The 14,294-nt window shown below is 43.6% G+C and overlaps 1 protein-coding gene across 2 annotated transcripts; it reads left to right on the plus strand.

Annotated features, from left to right (window-relative positions):
• Positions 1–4,174: 4,174 nt before the first annotated feature.
• On the plus strand, positions 4,175–12,808 carry LOC109752212 (uncharacterized). 2 transcript variants are annotated; one of them, XM_020311117.4, is made up of 13 exons: positions 4,209–4,369; positions 4,811–5,179; positions 5,694–6,119; positions 6,859–7,190; positions 7,673–7,747; positions 7,893–7,995; positions 8,776–8,864; positions 9,784–9,895; positions 10,537–10,590; positions 10,699–10,747; positions 11,491–11,594; positions 11,700–11,815; positions 12,034–12,808. In XM_020311117.4, exons 3-13 carry the CDS (start codon positions 5,709–5,711, stop codon positions 12,362–12,364), a joined length of 1,776 nt encoding a protein of 591 aa, XP_020166706.1. In that variant the 5' UTR covers positions 4,209–4,369; positions 4,811–5,179; positions 5,694–5,708; the 3' UTR covers positions 12,365–12,808. The 2 variants fall into 2 exon arrangements, with proteins under 2 accessions (XP_020166705.1, XP_020166706.1); XM_020311116.4 differs by lacking the exon at positions 4,811–5,179 and having other exon boundaries at positions 4,175–4,369.
• The last annotated feature ends 1,486 nt before the right edge of the window (positions 12,809–14,294 follow it).

Raw genomic sequence — 14,294 nt, forward strand, 5'->3', positions numbered from 1 at the left:
CACCAGCTACCGGCAACCTGGACTGCCTACCTCAGTATGCGTCAGGAGATCCGAGACCCACAGGTGCATCATCAACTGCAGCAAGATCTGATAGAGCACCTATGGAGGCTCAAGGGCGACACCGGGCGCGACGTGTGATGAAATATGAGTTTTTATTTGTTGAACTATATAATTTGTATTGAACTATTTGTTGTTGAACTATTTTGTTGAAGTATTTGAATTTTTTGTGATGAAATATGTGATAAAAAAATATTTATGTTGATAATTGAACGCCGAGCCACGGCGAACCACGTCGAATATGGGCCTATTCTCGCCCATATGGGCCTTTTTCGCCGAAACGGGGCTTCAAAAGTGGGCCAAAATCGGCGACTGGGGGCGAGCTGGGGGGGGGGGGGGGGGGAGGGGTAGGTTGCAGATTACAGGTGCTTGTTGCCATTTTTTAAAATGTTCAGTTCCTCAGTTCCAAGTAGATGCTGCAGATTTAAACCTTTGTAATCCCTAAATTGAAAACCGTTTAATAGGACCGCAATGTAGTGTCAACAACGCAGTATAGCAGGTCTTTTTGTATACGATAGCTAGTCTTTATTGATCAGTGGCAATGTTTAGAGGGATTACATCAAGATCAAGCGGTGATCCTAGCCACAAATGTCTACCCCAGGGGAGGGAGACACCATATCTAACTATCGTGTGTGCTTCAACATTCGAAGCACGAAGTTCATGACAAAAAATACAACTAGAAAATAATTTATCAGTTTCTCTAATTTCTCTAATAATGCCTCCATAGTTTCGAGTAGGGCGTTCCGGTGCCCAGGCTCATCTGCACTCGGTTAGAAAAAAAATCATAACAAATTTTAAAAAAAATCAAAAAATTCCAAAAAAAAATTGTGTGGTAGAAAATTTGATGCGTGGGGCCCGCTCCAAATTTCAAGTCATTTGAACATCTGAGCAGCTCTCAGCAAAAAAGACAAAACGGGCCAAAACAGTACTCCCTCCGTCCGGGTTTATTAGGCCTAAAGACAACTTCTCTTAAACCAAGACACATAGTAATTTGTTCACATTAATTATTTTATTCCAGTCCCAATGCACTCTCTCACATACATGCAACCAATAAAAAAGCACGCATGAAGTTTATTAATTCCCCAGCCATGGCACCAACAACAATGGCTTTCAATGCAACCAATGAAATGGTTGCATGCATGCACCTTCCCAAAGTGAGGCCTTATAAAAAGGGACATGCTTGTGATGCTAAGAGGCCTAATAAACCCGGACGGAGGGAGTACATGAACAGTAAACATTTTTACAGACCCCCAATTTGTCTTTTTTGCTGAGAGCTCCTCAAAATTCCAAATGATATGAAAATTGGAGCGGACCTCACGCATCAAATTTTCTACCGCACGAAAAAAATTGGAATTTTTTGAATTTTTCTAGTATTTGTTTTGATTTTTTTCGTTAGCGCGGGTGCAGATGAGCTCGAGTGTAGAGATGGATTTTCGCATAGTTTCCTCCTTTACAGAGCAATCTAGTCAGGGTTTTCTTGCATGGTAGCCAGCTATGCCTGCCCGAGCTCGGCAAGAAAATGGTTGTTTCACTCCTTTGCCTATCACACGTGGTTCCGTGCGAGCGGACGCATTGCAACATATCGGTGTTGCATGTGTTGGGAGAGACTCGTGTGAAATCTCACATTAGATGAGATCAATGAGAGATCATTTTTTTTTACAAAAATACATCTTAAAAAATTCTTAAATTTTTTGTAGACACACATCAATGTGTGATGCACAACCTTAAAATGTTCCAGCTCCTAATTCGACTTACATTAATAGAAATAGAATAGAAAAATTTGGATGTGAATAGTATCAAAGTACTATTCACCAAAAGCGGCAACTATTCACATTTGAATGTCTTTTTTTGAATCTCTAAATGTACATCGAGTTTGGAGCTGATTTTTTCTGGAGCTGTAGACATAGCTCACATGAATGTTGCCAAATAATTTCAGATTTGTTTTCAAAATGTGTAAATATGTTTTTTTGCGGTTGATTACACGATCTCACCTAATGTGAGATCAAGCCAGAGCATGATCCAATTAAGGGTAAGTTTGTTCTTGATGTTGAACCCCTCGTGGAGCAGTCTAGTTGTGTTCCGGCCAACCAATTTTTTTTCCTGGACACCACCGAAACAAGGTTTTGTGAAGCTAAACACTGACGGATTGTTTGGCCAGAATGGATCCGCAACAAGCATGGTCCTTCGGGATACTAAAGGGAAAATCATATTTACCGCTTGTCATCATCTTTTATCATGCCATGATGTGCTTGAAACAGAACTAAATGCTCTTTCTAAAGGAATTTCCCTCGCTGTGCAATGGAGCAATCTTCGCTTCATGTGGAATCTGATTGTATTGAAGCCATAAATATGGTGAAGAATGAGAAACAGGATAGATCAAGATGCCTTCTTAGTTCGAGAGATCAAATTGAAGCTGTTAGAAAGAGAAGCTTGTATTACTCATGTTCGACGTGCTGAGAACTCTGTAAGCCATTTTATGGCTAGTTATACTAGATCGTTTAGTCAAACTGTTGTATGGCTTGGCAATGGGCCGACAGGTGTTGCACACCTATGCGAGAATGATTGTAACAACTTTGAGTAATACAAGTTTTTTTCCGTAAAAAAAAAAAGAAAAAAGAAAACACACACTTCGTCGCGCCGTCTTCATTGATATTACGAAACTACTACACAACCGACACTCCATGCACGATTTGTACATGATTGGCAATCAGATGGATGTGTTGCATTATATGCTGTGATTGGATGGCTGGATGTTTCACTGAAACATCGTTCATGGATCATGAGAAAAGCGCCGTGTGCATAGCAATGTTCTTGATATTATTATGGCAGCTGCTAGGAATCAGGCGGATGATTTCCGGTTAGCCATCCGATCTGGCGCTGGTGCCCATCGATCGCAGCAACACATCTCGTTGTATGTTCTCCTCTCGTCTATCATCGACACCACATCTCCTCTTTAACGAAAACGACGACGACGCAGAGAACTGATGCACCCACCGTGGCACCTGCCGGAGACCTCGCAGCACCGGTGCCACCGTCGAGCGCCGCAGCTCCAAGAACCACCGGCGACCGTCGCATCACAGCAACGATCAACTGGGTGATGTGCTCCATGGCGACACCGAGCGCGGCAAAAAGCTTCAACACGGCACTGATGACCAACATTGCTGATGACAGCCCAATGAAGCTTCATTGCAGCCCTAGTTGCGCTCCATCGCAGCCCCGACAACCCCAGCGGCACTTCGTTGCAGCTCCGGCGACCTCAGCGGGCGCTTCAGCGCAGCACCGTCGGCCTTGGCGGCGCTTCAATGCAGCACCGACGACGCCCCCACGAACTCCATTGCAGCTTCGGCGGCGCCCAATTGCAACCCCGGCGACCCCCAGAGTGCTCCATTGTAGCTCCGGCGGCGCTCCATTGCAACCACATCGAAAGCTTCAACAGTCCCGACGACGCACCATTGCAGCATCTTGCCACATCTAGGAATCGGAATGCCGCACCATTGGAGGCTTGCACCGGAATGTTGTACAGGGGTCAGCCGCCCGCAGCGGCGATGCTGCTGCAAAGACAGCCATGGTTGGAAACCGGAGCACCGCTCCTGTGAGGGTGAGCGGTGTTGCTTGTATGGTGATGCAAAGCAAAGATGAGGCGTGCTGCGAGCGTCGGCAGCGTGGTGGCTGCAATTGGAGAGGGGCCGTCGCGAGCCTCCAGTGCCTCTCACCGGATGTGGTGGAGAAAGAAATTCCGGCGAGATTCATCAGGGTCGTGCTTGGGAGGATAAAGAAGAAAGGGTGTGGTCAGTGCGGTTTTCAGAAAAGCGAAGAGTTACGGGATGTGAGGCTAGGACTAGGGTAGTTGACCAAGTGCGAGATGCATCAACGTGGGTGGGCCATAGACGCGTGGCGCGCAGACGACCAGGCTGATTTCTTCCAGAAATCATCCGGATGAATTAAAGTGTTTTCCTATTAGTTTTATTGTCTTAGTGCCAAACGGGAATAACCACATGTCATCGCCATCCTTTTTTCCTTATAGATAAATAATGCTGGCTGTGCCATCGATCTTTCATCCGATGGCCCAGCTTCATTTTTCCCTTTTTCTACCCAGGCCAGGGCGTACCGCTTCGCTGCTGCTATCTCCCTCCCCCCTCCCCTCGCTGTAGCGCTTATCTCTCCCAGATTTTCCCCCATGCCCCTCGAACCCTAGCGGCTGCCGGCGACGACGCCGTCGCCTGGCCGCCCCGCGACCGACCACGACCTGCCGAGCTCCTCCGCGACACCCTCGACCCCGGCCTCCCGACGCCTGCTCCCTCTCTTCCTCAAGGTGAGCTTGCTCGGCCAGAACCCTCCCTCCCCCAATTTTCTGTGTGCTCCGAGAGGAGCGGCGCCAAGCGGAGCTCGCGGCGGCGCAGGTGATTCCTATCTCCTCCTTCCCTCATGTCTCCGGCCATCTACCTCTCCGCCGCAGCCCATCCCTTCCCTGTGCGTCCCCCCCACCCCTTTCCTCTTCGCCTGGTCCCCTCCTGCTGTGCCCTCAGCGGCTGCGCGGGCGGCCACGAGCACGATCCCGCGGCCCCTATGCCATTCATGCTCGTGCTCCTTCTCCATGTCCGCCCGCTCCTTGTCTCTCAGCGCGTTTGCTGTTCCCTGAGCTACAGGGCCGGCCCACCCTGGGATTTTGGATGATCCTATATACCTATGGGTCTATAACTGGGCCAGGAAATTTTTTTGGGCCCAATAACACTTACTGGACTGGTTGACCCAGGAGGCCAGGAGGAAGTAGGAACGCAGCCACGCCGTTCGTCCACATCGAGAGCAGAACAGCCGCCCCTCGTGACCTCGTCCCGACGCCGCCCCTCGCACAGGCGTGCCCCGACGCCCAGCCGCCGTTCCTCGTCTAACCTGCTCGCCGTCGCCGACCTTGCGGCCTCGCCGGTCGCCGGCCGGATCCAAGCCCGCCTCTCCTTCCCACCCGCACGGCCCTTGCCCTGCGGCCTGCGCGGCTGCGCCCCTGATCCCGGCCGCCTGGCGCCCCTGCCTCCGGCCCTCCGCCCCCCTCAAAGCCCGCGGCCACCGCTGCCGCTCACTCAGTCACCAGCAGGCAGGACTGCCAGCAGGTCTCCAGCAGCAGCAAGTGAGCAACCGAAATACCCAAATTTCTAATTTAGGGTTTGCTTTTCTGCACTATGATATCCAGTACATGAACACACACATAGTTTTGTACACCATTTCCACCTTAATTGGCTCTATTGATAGAAATTAATTGTGACATTTATCTACTCGTATTTCTTTGTGATTTGGTAATTAGTTTGAACGTTCACATGTCATATTGCTTATCAAGTTTTGCACATCATTTCTGCCTCAATTAGCTTTATTGATAGAAAATAAGACCATATTGTGAAATTTATCTACTCGTATTTCTTTGTGATATTGATAATTAGTTAGAACGTTGCTTATCAATTGACAACAGGCAGTGTTTTATATGTACACCTAGTTTCTAAATGCTATTTTTAGTGTCTACATGTATAATAACCTATCAAATTTGTAATGTCCAACATCCAAACGGAGCCTAATGGCATTTTCGAACTTTTAGTTTTGACCAGTGGTATTTTAGCTATTCTCTCAAAACCGACCTCTCCTTGTCCCAGGACACAAACTCAAAGATGGGAAAGGGTGACAGGGAGAAGGAAGCGAAGCACCGACGACGCGGCCGCAGCAGCAAGAGATCGCGCAATGCCACACCCTCGTCGGACTCTGATTCTTCCCCTTTGTCGGACTCCTCTCCTAGCCGCAGCCCCGGGCCCCGGAGTCGCAGTAGCAGCAAACCTGAAAAGTCTTCCTCGTCTCGTCGCCGCCGCCATCACCGTAAGAGCAGCGGCCGCTCACGCAGTTCCCGTGACGATGATAGACATCGTCACCGGCGGAGGCGCCGGGATGAGCGTGCCCGTCACAGCAGCGATGGCAGCGACCTGTCGGGATCAGGCTCAGATGATTCAGGATGGATGGAGGAGGCGCAGGAAATCGTCCGTGGCATTCTCAGTGAATTCCCTGCCATCACCAGCGAGCTTCGTCAGGTAAGGCCTTCAGTAATTCGATTCGAGTTCTCCAACAAGAATTTTCTCTATTATATGTTGCCTGACTCTGGACCTGCACAATTGTACCGTGAGAAAAGATTAATTCGGTTAGTTTGCACGACACAGTTGCCTATCTGACGTGAAAACTGTAGCCATTACAGCTGAAGTGGGTAAATTGTAGTTATGTTCTAATTATGGTGATGTTTATAGGTGAAACTTCCTAGTATCTTAAAATTGTAAAAGATAATGTATTTCAGGATATTACAGTGTCAACCAATTAGTATATGTAATGTGCATCATTTGAATGATGACATGCCTATATTTTTCACAGGATGTCAAACTTCTGCACTCAGTCAAATTTTAAGTCAAGTCGCTACCCAACAGTTTAGGTGATTTGTGGACTAGTCGACTAGTTGACCAAGTCCATCACTAGTTAAACCAGCTAGTAGGCACTTCTACAGTCACAATTTCACAGCAAAAAATAACAGTAGAAAGCATTTTCAATGTGTATGGGCTCACTTATTACATGCACATTTTCTGTTGTTCACGACCACTCCTCTTCTATCAACTTGGACTTTTGGATTTTACTCAGCTGTTACCTTTGCTACTTGCCTCTGTCGTCACCAGTTCCACTGGATAGAAGTTTTTGCCTTACTTCCATTAGTTTTGCCTTTTTTGTACTATTGGCTCTGATTTCCCATGGAACAATAAGTTACTTGTGACTTTTGTTAACATGCAGCTTCTCCAAATGATAGATAGCGGTGAAGGCATTGATATTTCCGGAATTTCTGACAAGCCATTGGTGAAGCATTTGAAGAAACTTTTCAGATCCCTGAAATTGAAAGAAAGTGCAAATGGAGCTTACTTGCTTTCAGCAAAAGGTGTTCCTACCCTTGATGTTGTTGGACCAGTATTAGAAGCAAGTGCCAAACATGGAAATGATCCAAATGAAACTGTGGCACGAAATAGACAACAAGTACCGTTGCCTAACTTTGACGTACAAAATAAAGATGACATCCCTCCTGAAGATGGAGGAAAAGTTGACCGGGAAGAGGACACCCCTATAAAGAGGTAATGCCTATGTGCCAGAATTGCTCTGTTAGAAAATATTGTTCCTGGTTATAGCTGACTTCTTTTGTCATGATTACTCTGCTAGAAAGTATTTATTCTTTTAGCTAGACTTGATAAATTTGCTAGGTTTGGTCTATCCTGAACTAGTTTGGGTAAATTGTCCGTAATGTAATGACAGGTTCTCGTTTGTACCCTAGTGGCACTAGCAAAGGGCACTATGAGGTTTGTTTTATAACGCATGTCTATCAGGAATTCCGGATCCTCTTTCTTGTTCTTTCGTAATTGTTGCCATTTCTCTTGCACAAAACGTGTTGCTATCCGGGAATTCCTGATTTCTAGATTAGGCATGTACTGGGTGCTTAATGGAGAGGATTGCTCTTATAAATTACTTATTTCGCAGTCACATGTTATTTTCAACGCATTAGGATGCTAATTTATTACCATTATTCAATTATAGTCCAACAAGGTTTTGTTGCATGCAGGGTAATTGGTCCTGCAATGCCATCACGTGAATTACTAGCTGCAGCAGCCGAAATGACAGAGGCTCTTAGGTGCCGGTAAGATATTGTTTTATGACCTTGTGATTTGTTACTTAGTCAAGAGCTGACTACACAGGCCCTTAAGAGTTGCGTCGCTTAATGAGTAACTCACTCAGCACTGTTTTATGTTCGTAAATAGTAACTATATTTTCTCTATCTCCAGGGATGCTGAATTGGAAGCTGATGATGGATTTCTTATAGGTCCTCCACCACCAGCCATGGTCGCTGAAGCTGCATCTGCAAATGAAGCCGAGCGATTCGAAGAGGTACACTTTCAGCGACATTTTCTCGCAAAATTTCATCCAATGTTTTTCAGTACAAAAATGTACTTCTGTATTTTGAAGTCCCTCCAGCATGTGTCAATGCAGCATTCTCCAGTTATTGTGTGGTCTACGCTATTTCCTGATTCTTATAGTTGATTATTTCTATTCAGCTTCAACAATTGCCTTAGGTCCTCTCTTCATGCCAGACCCTTGGTCTTTTAGCAGACATCATAAATTTGCTGTATGGCCCATTTGTCAGAAATATGTGCACCATCAGTATACTTGTTAGGCCATTTCTTGCTATGTCTTCACTATGTCTTACCGCAGCACCTTGGGTGTAGTTTACACTCTTACCAATTGCTTGCCATGCTTTTTGTTTATTCAGTTTGCTGCTGGCAGCATTCATATAATCTATAGAGCCAATTAGCGTGAATCATCTATATTTCCTGTGCTCACCTGGCATGTGATTGGTATTTGCAAAATCTTCTACTGAACATTATGCGAGGTTATTTGTCTGTGACACTAACAGGAATGTTCATGAACATATCTTTAACTGTTATCGGGACCCCAATTTGCTGTTCTAGGATAGTTTGTTTGGAGACCTAATCATAGGCTTCTATTATACCTATGATTCTGAATGTTTAGCTGGCTTTTGATAAACTTCAGTGGATTGAAAATGATTTTTTTTTTCAGGACATACTTGAGTCTTTCCTATCACATACCTGTTCTCATTTGTCGTGCACCATTAACTTTTAATCTTAATTTTCATGGAATTGGGTGTAGGTTACTCGAATATTGGGTGCTGATGCAGATGCACTCTATGATGTTCTGGGCATAAATTGGAAGATGTCGTCTGATAACATCAAGAAAAGGTCGTTATTTGTGTACATTCCATGCTTATTATACATATTAATATACTTATGATATACCTGTATGTAGATAGGCAGCAGAAATTAATTAAGTTTTTTCACAATAGTTGCAATGACGCAGACCTCACCTTCTGTTGAGAATAATGAAAATGTGCAGGATATTATATGATGGCAAATATAACAAGTTTAATGTTCTACTGTCTCTTGTAATTTTTTCACATCTCTGATTCATCTTTGTCATGAAATGAGCCCATATCATCATAGAGTTAAGAATGTGCTAAGCAAAACAAATGAAAACGTCTATGGAGCTCTAGTTCCCAATAATTTACTACTCACATCCAATACCTCTTGAGGATAATTGTCCATGGTACATTGTTATAATCCTATGGAGATCTGTTGGGTTCTTAAGCTCAATGCATTGCCCTTTGTTTTGCGAGTATGCAAACAGCAAACAGAATCCAACCGAGTAGTACATGCTTAGATTGATTACTATTGAAGAAAACTCTTATGATGTCTCACAAAATAAACTTCTGGCAGACACAATTGGATGCCAAAATAGGCCATACCCCCAACTTCCCTGGCTATGTGCCAATACTTGTTCAACTTGTTCTTTGGTCCTTATTTTGAATATCCAAGTTTCAAAATTTGAATGGTGTCTTCCTACGGTTATCATCTGTCAAGATGTTTGGTACTTTGCCCTGAAGTTACTGTGCATTTGATATTTCACTGAAGTCGGTGAGCACCTGTTTAAAATGCCTGAAGTTGAGCTGCCAATTGATGATCTTTCATACCGAGAATCACTTACCCTGAAGTTGGTGTGCATCTTGTCTCCTGTATTGAGCAAGCTTATTGATTGATCTACTCTGTCTATTTTGCCTTGTTATTTGTCAGCCTGATCAATCATTCTTATCTTGTATTATAGGTATTGGAAGCTATCTCTTTTAGTGCATCCGGACAAGTGCCCTCATCCTTCAGCACAGGAGGCTTTTGTGAAATTGAACAATGCCTTTAAAGACTTACAAGACCCTCAAAAGGTACATGTCTTGAATATCATATGATTTGCGAAATGTCACAATTATTTAAAATAGCTATCCATTTGCTTTCTTATGAAAAATAATAAATTAAATGTTTGGATGTGTTGAGATAAAATAGTCTGAAATGAGTTTATGATTCCAAACAACAGAAAATATTATATATTTGCCAAGGAGAAAATATTGATGTATGATGCTGTATGCTCAAATTGCATTCTGTTCTTGGATAGGGCATCACTCCGCCTACAACTATTGACTATTTAGCTACAACACGCATTTTAAGTTTGGTGGAAGGACTTATTACGACCACTCTTGATTTTGGCCTGCTAATGGTCTGACAGTACCGTTTGTAGCAATGCAGGAAGTTTGAGATAGGTTGAAGGGGGAAAGTACTGATTTTCTTAATATGTTTAAATTTGGTCGGTACCACTGTAAGAATAGCGATGCTTGCAGAATGAGTGAAGTTCAGTCTTCTAGAACTTACAATACACCTCATATCGCATTTTGTTGCCCACAACCAGCAATATGTTTTTACACTGTTAATTTGTTTTAATGCTAGCTAACTATGTGATGTCAGGAATTACTTAGCTTGCTTTGCCCTTCTCAACTGATATTTTGTGCTGACTACGTATCATTGATCGCAGAGAGGCGCAATAGATGAGAAGATACAAAAGAAAGAAGAGATGGAACAATTCGAGGTAACTTACGCTACATATGGATTTGTCAAGATCGCCTTTCTAGTGGTTAGGACCACAGACAATACTATTAGTTGCATGAATCCTGATCCTTTTTTGGTATTTTTGTAGGTTGAGCTTAAAGCAATGCGCGAGGCTGCAGAATGGAGACGATTACAAGGTACCACTAACAACACAACAATGCGAAAACTCATAAATGTGCTAATGTAGGAAAAATGATAGGCGTTGCAGCATGCACAATAACTATGTTGTTTTCAGTCTATGCATATTTTAGAGGAAAAAAAATCCTTATATGCTGCTCTAGTTATGGAATCCTATTCCGGGTCATGAATGACAGAGAACTGCTCTTTGTTATTGTGGTGGTGTGGTGGCTGGAGGAAAATTGTTTCTTAAAGCTGGGTTTGATTGACCATATGGTCCTATCATAATGATTTGGTTTGCGCTTAATCCTTCCTACCATAGATATTCTTTTCAGGCGTGTTTGTATTTTCTCTGCATTTGTTTGTAGTAATTACATTTAATGTAATATGGTTCAGCAGATAATTGTGAAAAGTGAAGAATAGAACATGATATCAATATGGTATCTTTTGGAGATGGATTTTTGGCTCCTGGGCACTTACATTCCCTGATAAACAGTAAAATCCGAAAAAATACTTTTTTTTCTTCCAAAAAACCTGAATTTCTTGACAACAAACATGGCTGAAGGCCCAGACCACCATGGATGTCATTCCTTTACCAAAAATTTGCATGCAGGTAGAACACTAAGCAATGTTTGTTGCCAAAAAAATTCAGCTTTTTTTAATTTGTTTTACTTTTTTTTTCGGATTTTACCTTTCATGGTGGGTGCGTTTGAGCTTGGGAGCACAGTACATTTTTTGTATCTTAATAGCTATTTGTTCTTAGGTATATCTCTTGAAGGCGATGAAGAACTTTTGGCAGTTCCGAAACAGCCAGAGGCACCACCTACACGAGATGAATGGATGACTACATTGCCACCTGAAAGAAAAGTAAATGATCATAATATATCTCCTTAATTCACTGTTTACCTATGCCCTAAAGAGAGAAACGGTACTTGTTACATGTTTGTATCTAATAATACAATTATTCCACAGGCTGGAGTACCAATGCATTCAACTACGGCATTTAGCATGAATGGCAAAGAAGGACGTGGTGACACAAGTGCATGGACAGATAGTCCACTTGATAGAGCCCAGAAAGCACAGCAAAAGTATGATTCTGCCTCTGTTGTTTTCGCTCTATGGTACACTATCAGGCAATATGTTCTATACCAGCAAATATGACCAGAGTACTGTCACAGAGAGTGGCTTGGCACAAAAAAATACCAGCAGTTTTTGGCGACATTTTTGTTCGTCATAGTACTTGACATGCTGATATGTGAAAACAATTATGTACTACTGGTGATAATGTCAATGATGTTTTTTGCAGCTACTTAGAAGCCTACAACAAAGCAAAGGCAATTGCAGATGGACATGAAGAGCAGGGCAAAAGCGCAAATGCTTCTCTTGTGGATAAATACAACTCCTCCAAGCGGTCGGTATCTCTTGTGCAGAAGCACCGAGAGAGCAAAAAGGAGAAAAAAAAGCAGAAGCAACAACGAGGGAAGGAAGAATGGGAGGAGAACCACCCATGGAAGCCGTGGGACCGTGAGAAAGACTTGACCGCTGGGCGGCAAAATGTGGCTTTGGATCCAGAGAACACGGCACAAGGACTGTCGTCCCGTTTCTCATCTGGAGCTGTGCAGAGGAACTTCCTGTGAGGAATTTGAGTCAGACTCTGCTTGAGGCACGCCAAGGAGCATGCCCTAATTAGTGGCCAGTACCAGGGTATGTATTTGGCGTCGAACGCCAGTGTTGCTAGGGGCACAGAAACCATAGAGAATATGAGGTTTGTGACATTTGCTATACGAGCAGCTTGCATGTTGTTTTCTGGAGAGAGCTGAAGTTCTCGATACATATAGAAGGGTTTTGCTTGTGAGTTGTTTCAAAGTTCAAGCTGTATAACAACCCTAGGTAGGTCTTCGTTCCTGGCTTATTTTTGCCTAGCGCGAAGACCTATGCTCTGAGACTTAAAAGGATGGTATAATGGTGTATACTATCCTGCTATGCTACTGTCATTGACTGATCATGCTAACCTACTGATACTTGATGCAAGAACAATGAAGTATGCATTGGTTAGGTGATTGAGAGTTTTGCAAGTGAAATGTGTCATTGGTTGTTTAGTCCATTTGTTAGGCTTACCTGAATGTTTAGTCCATTTGTTAGGCTTACCTGAATGTTTAGTCCATTTGTTAGGCTTACCTGAATGTTAAGCGTATCTTTTAGTCTGTATGGATAGATCAATTAATTGATAAGCTCATTCTGTACCCATGGAGTAATAAGCTTGCAAATATTTAAACATAATTCAGCTCAATAAAAATCTGCTCAAAACAATATTTAGATATAATAATTAACAAAGGTATATAAGGGCAAGTTGTTGACCACTGGCAAAAGAAGGAAGATGGAGCCAGAAACACATGCTCTATAGGAGAACAAGGTGAAGACTTCCTCTTCACCTTCCACTAATGGTTACCCTTGTCCTGGAAACATATTTCCCCTTGTTCCTGCAGGCACTAGGTGTGAAGACAACCAAATCAGATCACAAAAAATAGCACCAAAAATGCTCCAATAAGGAAGAACAATAAGCTTGCCAAATGGCAGGACGGCAACATGTGAAGCTATGATAGATGGGGCTAAGGGGACTCGGCAGTCGGCACACCACGATGCATACACCCATCCGTCGCTCGCGACCAGGTGGAACTGCCGAGCGCATGGACCATCACTATGGAGTCTACTTCAACTAGTCATTTTGTTTTCGTATAATAAATAAACTCCTGCGGAACTTCTTTTTTCTAAGTTACAACACGGAAGTAATTTTTTTGTCTAATTGATTTCTCGTTTAAAATTTGAACAAGTTATAGGAACATCTTTCGGTGACAATGTGCCCTAGTTAAGTAACCGACAAATGATCCCTCAGAGCTGGATAAGTTTGATGTCGAGCCGGGTTATGGTGAGAAACTTGCTGGCTACTTGTAGGTGCCACATCATTACTACAACAAGGAAGAGGCATCTGACGCATCTGTTGGATCAGGCGGCACAATCAAAGAGCATCGTCCTCGCTTCGTTCCTAGCAGGTTCCCGGTGCCTCCTCTTCCCAAACAAGGGAGCTTGTTTTCTCACCATCAGATATATGTAAATCGACTCCAAACATGGTGCATATGTATGATTGAGAGCACGATACTAGCTAGTATAGCCAACGTGGGCTACAAGAGGCAGAAGGGTGAGCAGAAGAGAACATGGGAGAGTATACATATATGGGCGGAGGATGACCAAAGGTGAAAGCCCCCCAACAGCGGTTGGTGTGAAACTAATGAACAAAGCTAAAGTAGTGTAGTTAGTGTGCAAGGGGTCTAGGACAACATATGCACATGTGTGTACTTTAGATATTTTTACGACGTTTGCTATATGAGTAGTTGGCCAGGCTGATGACCGTAGAACAATGTGGGAGGAGGAAGAAAGCAAATCTCGGCCGCAAATTACACCATTGCTGTGTATGTCCTGCTGCTTCTGCAATTCAAGCTATTCAGATAGTTCAAGCTAGCTTGTTGTGGAATTTAGTTGGGGTACGACACTGCAATGCAGAGAGTTCAG

The sequence above is a fragment of the Aegilops tauschii genome, chromosome 2 (genome assembly GCF_002575655.3).
Source record: "Aegilops tauschii subsp. strangulata cultivar AL8/78 chromosome 2, Aet v6.0, whole genome shotgun sequence".
NCBI classification, from domain to species: Eukaryota; Viridiplantae; Streptophyta; class Magnoliopsida; order Poales; family Poaceae; genus Aegilops; species Aegilops tauschii.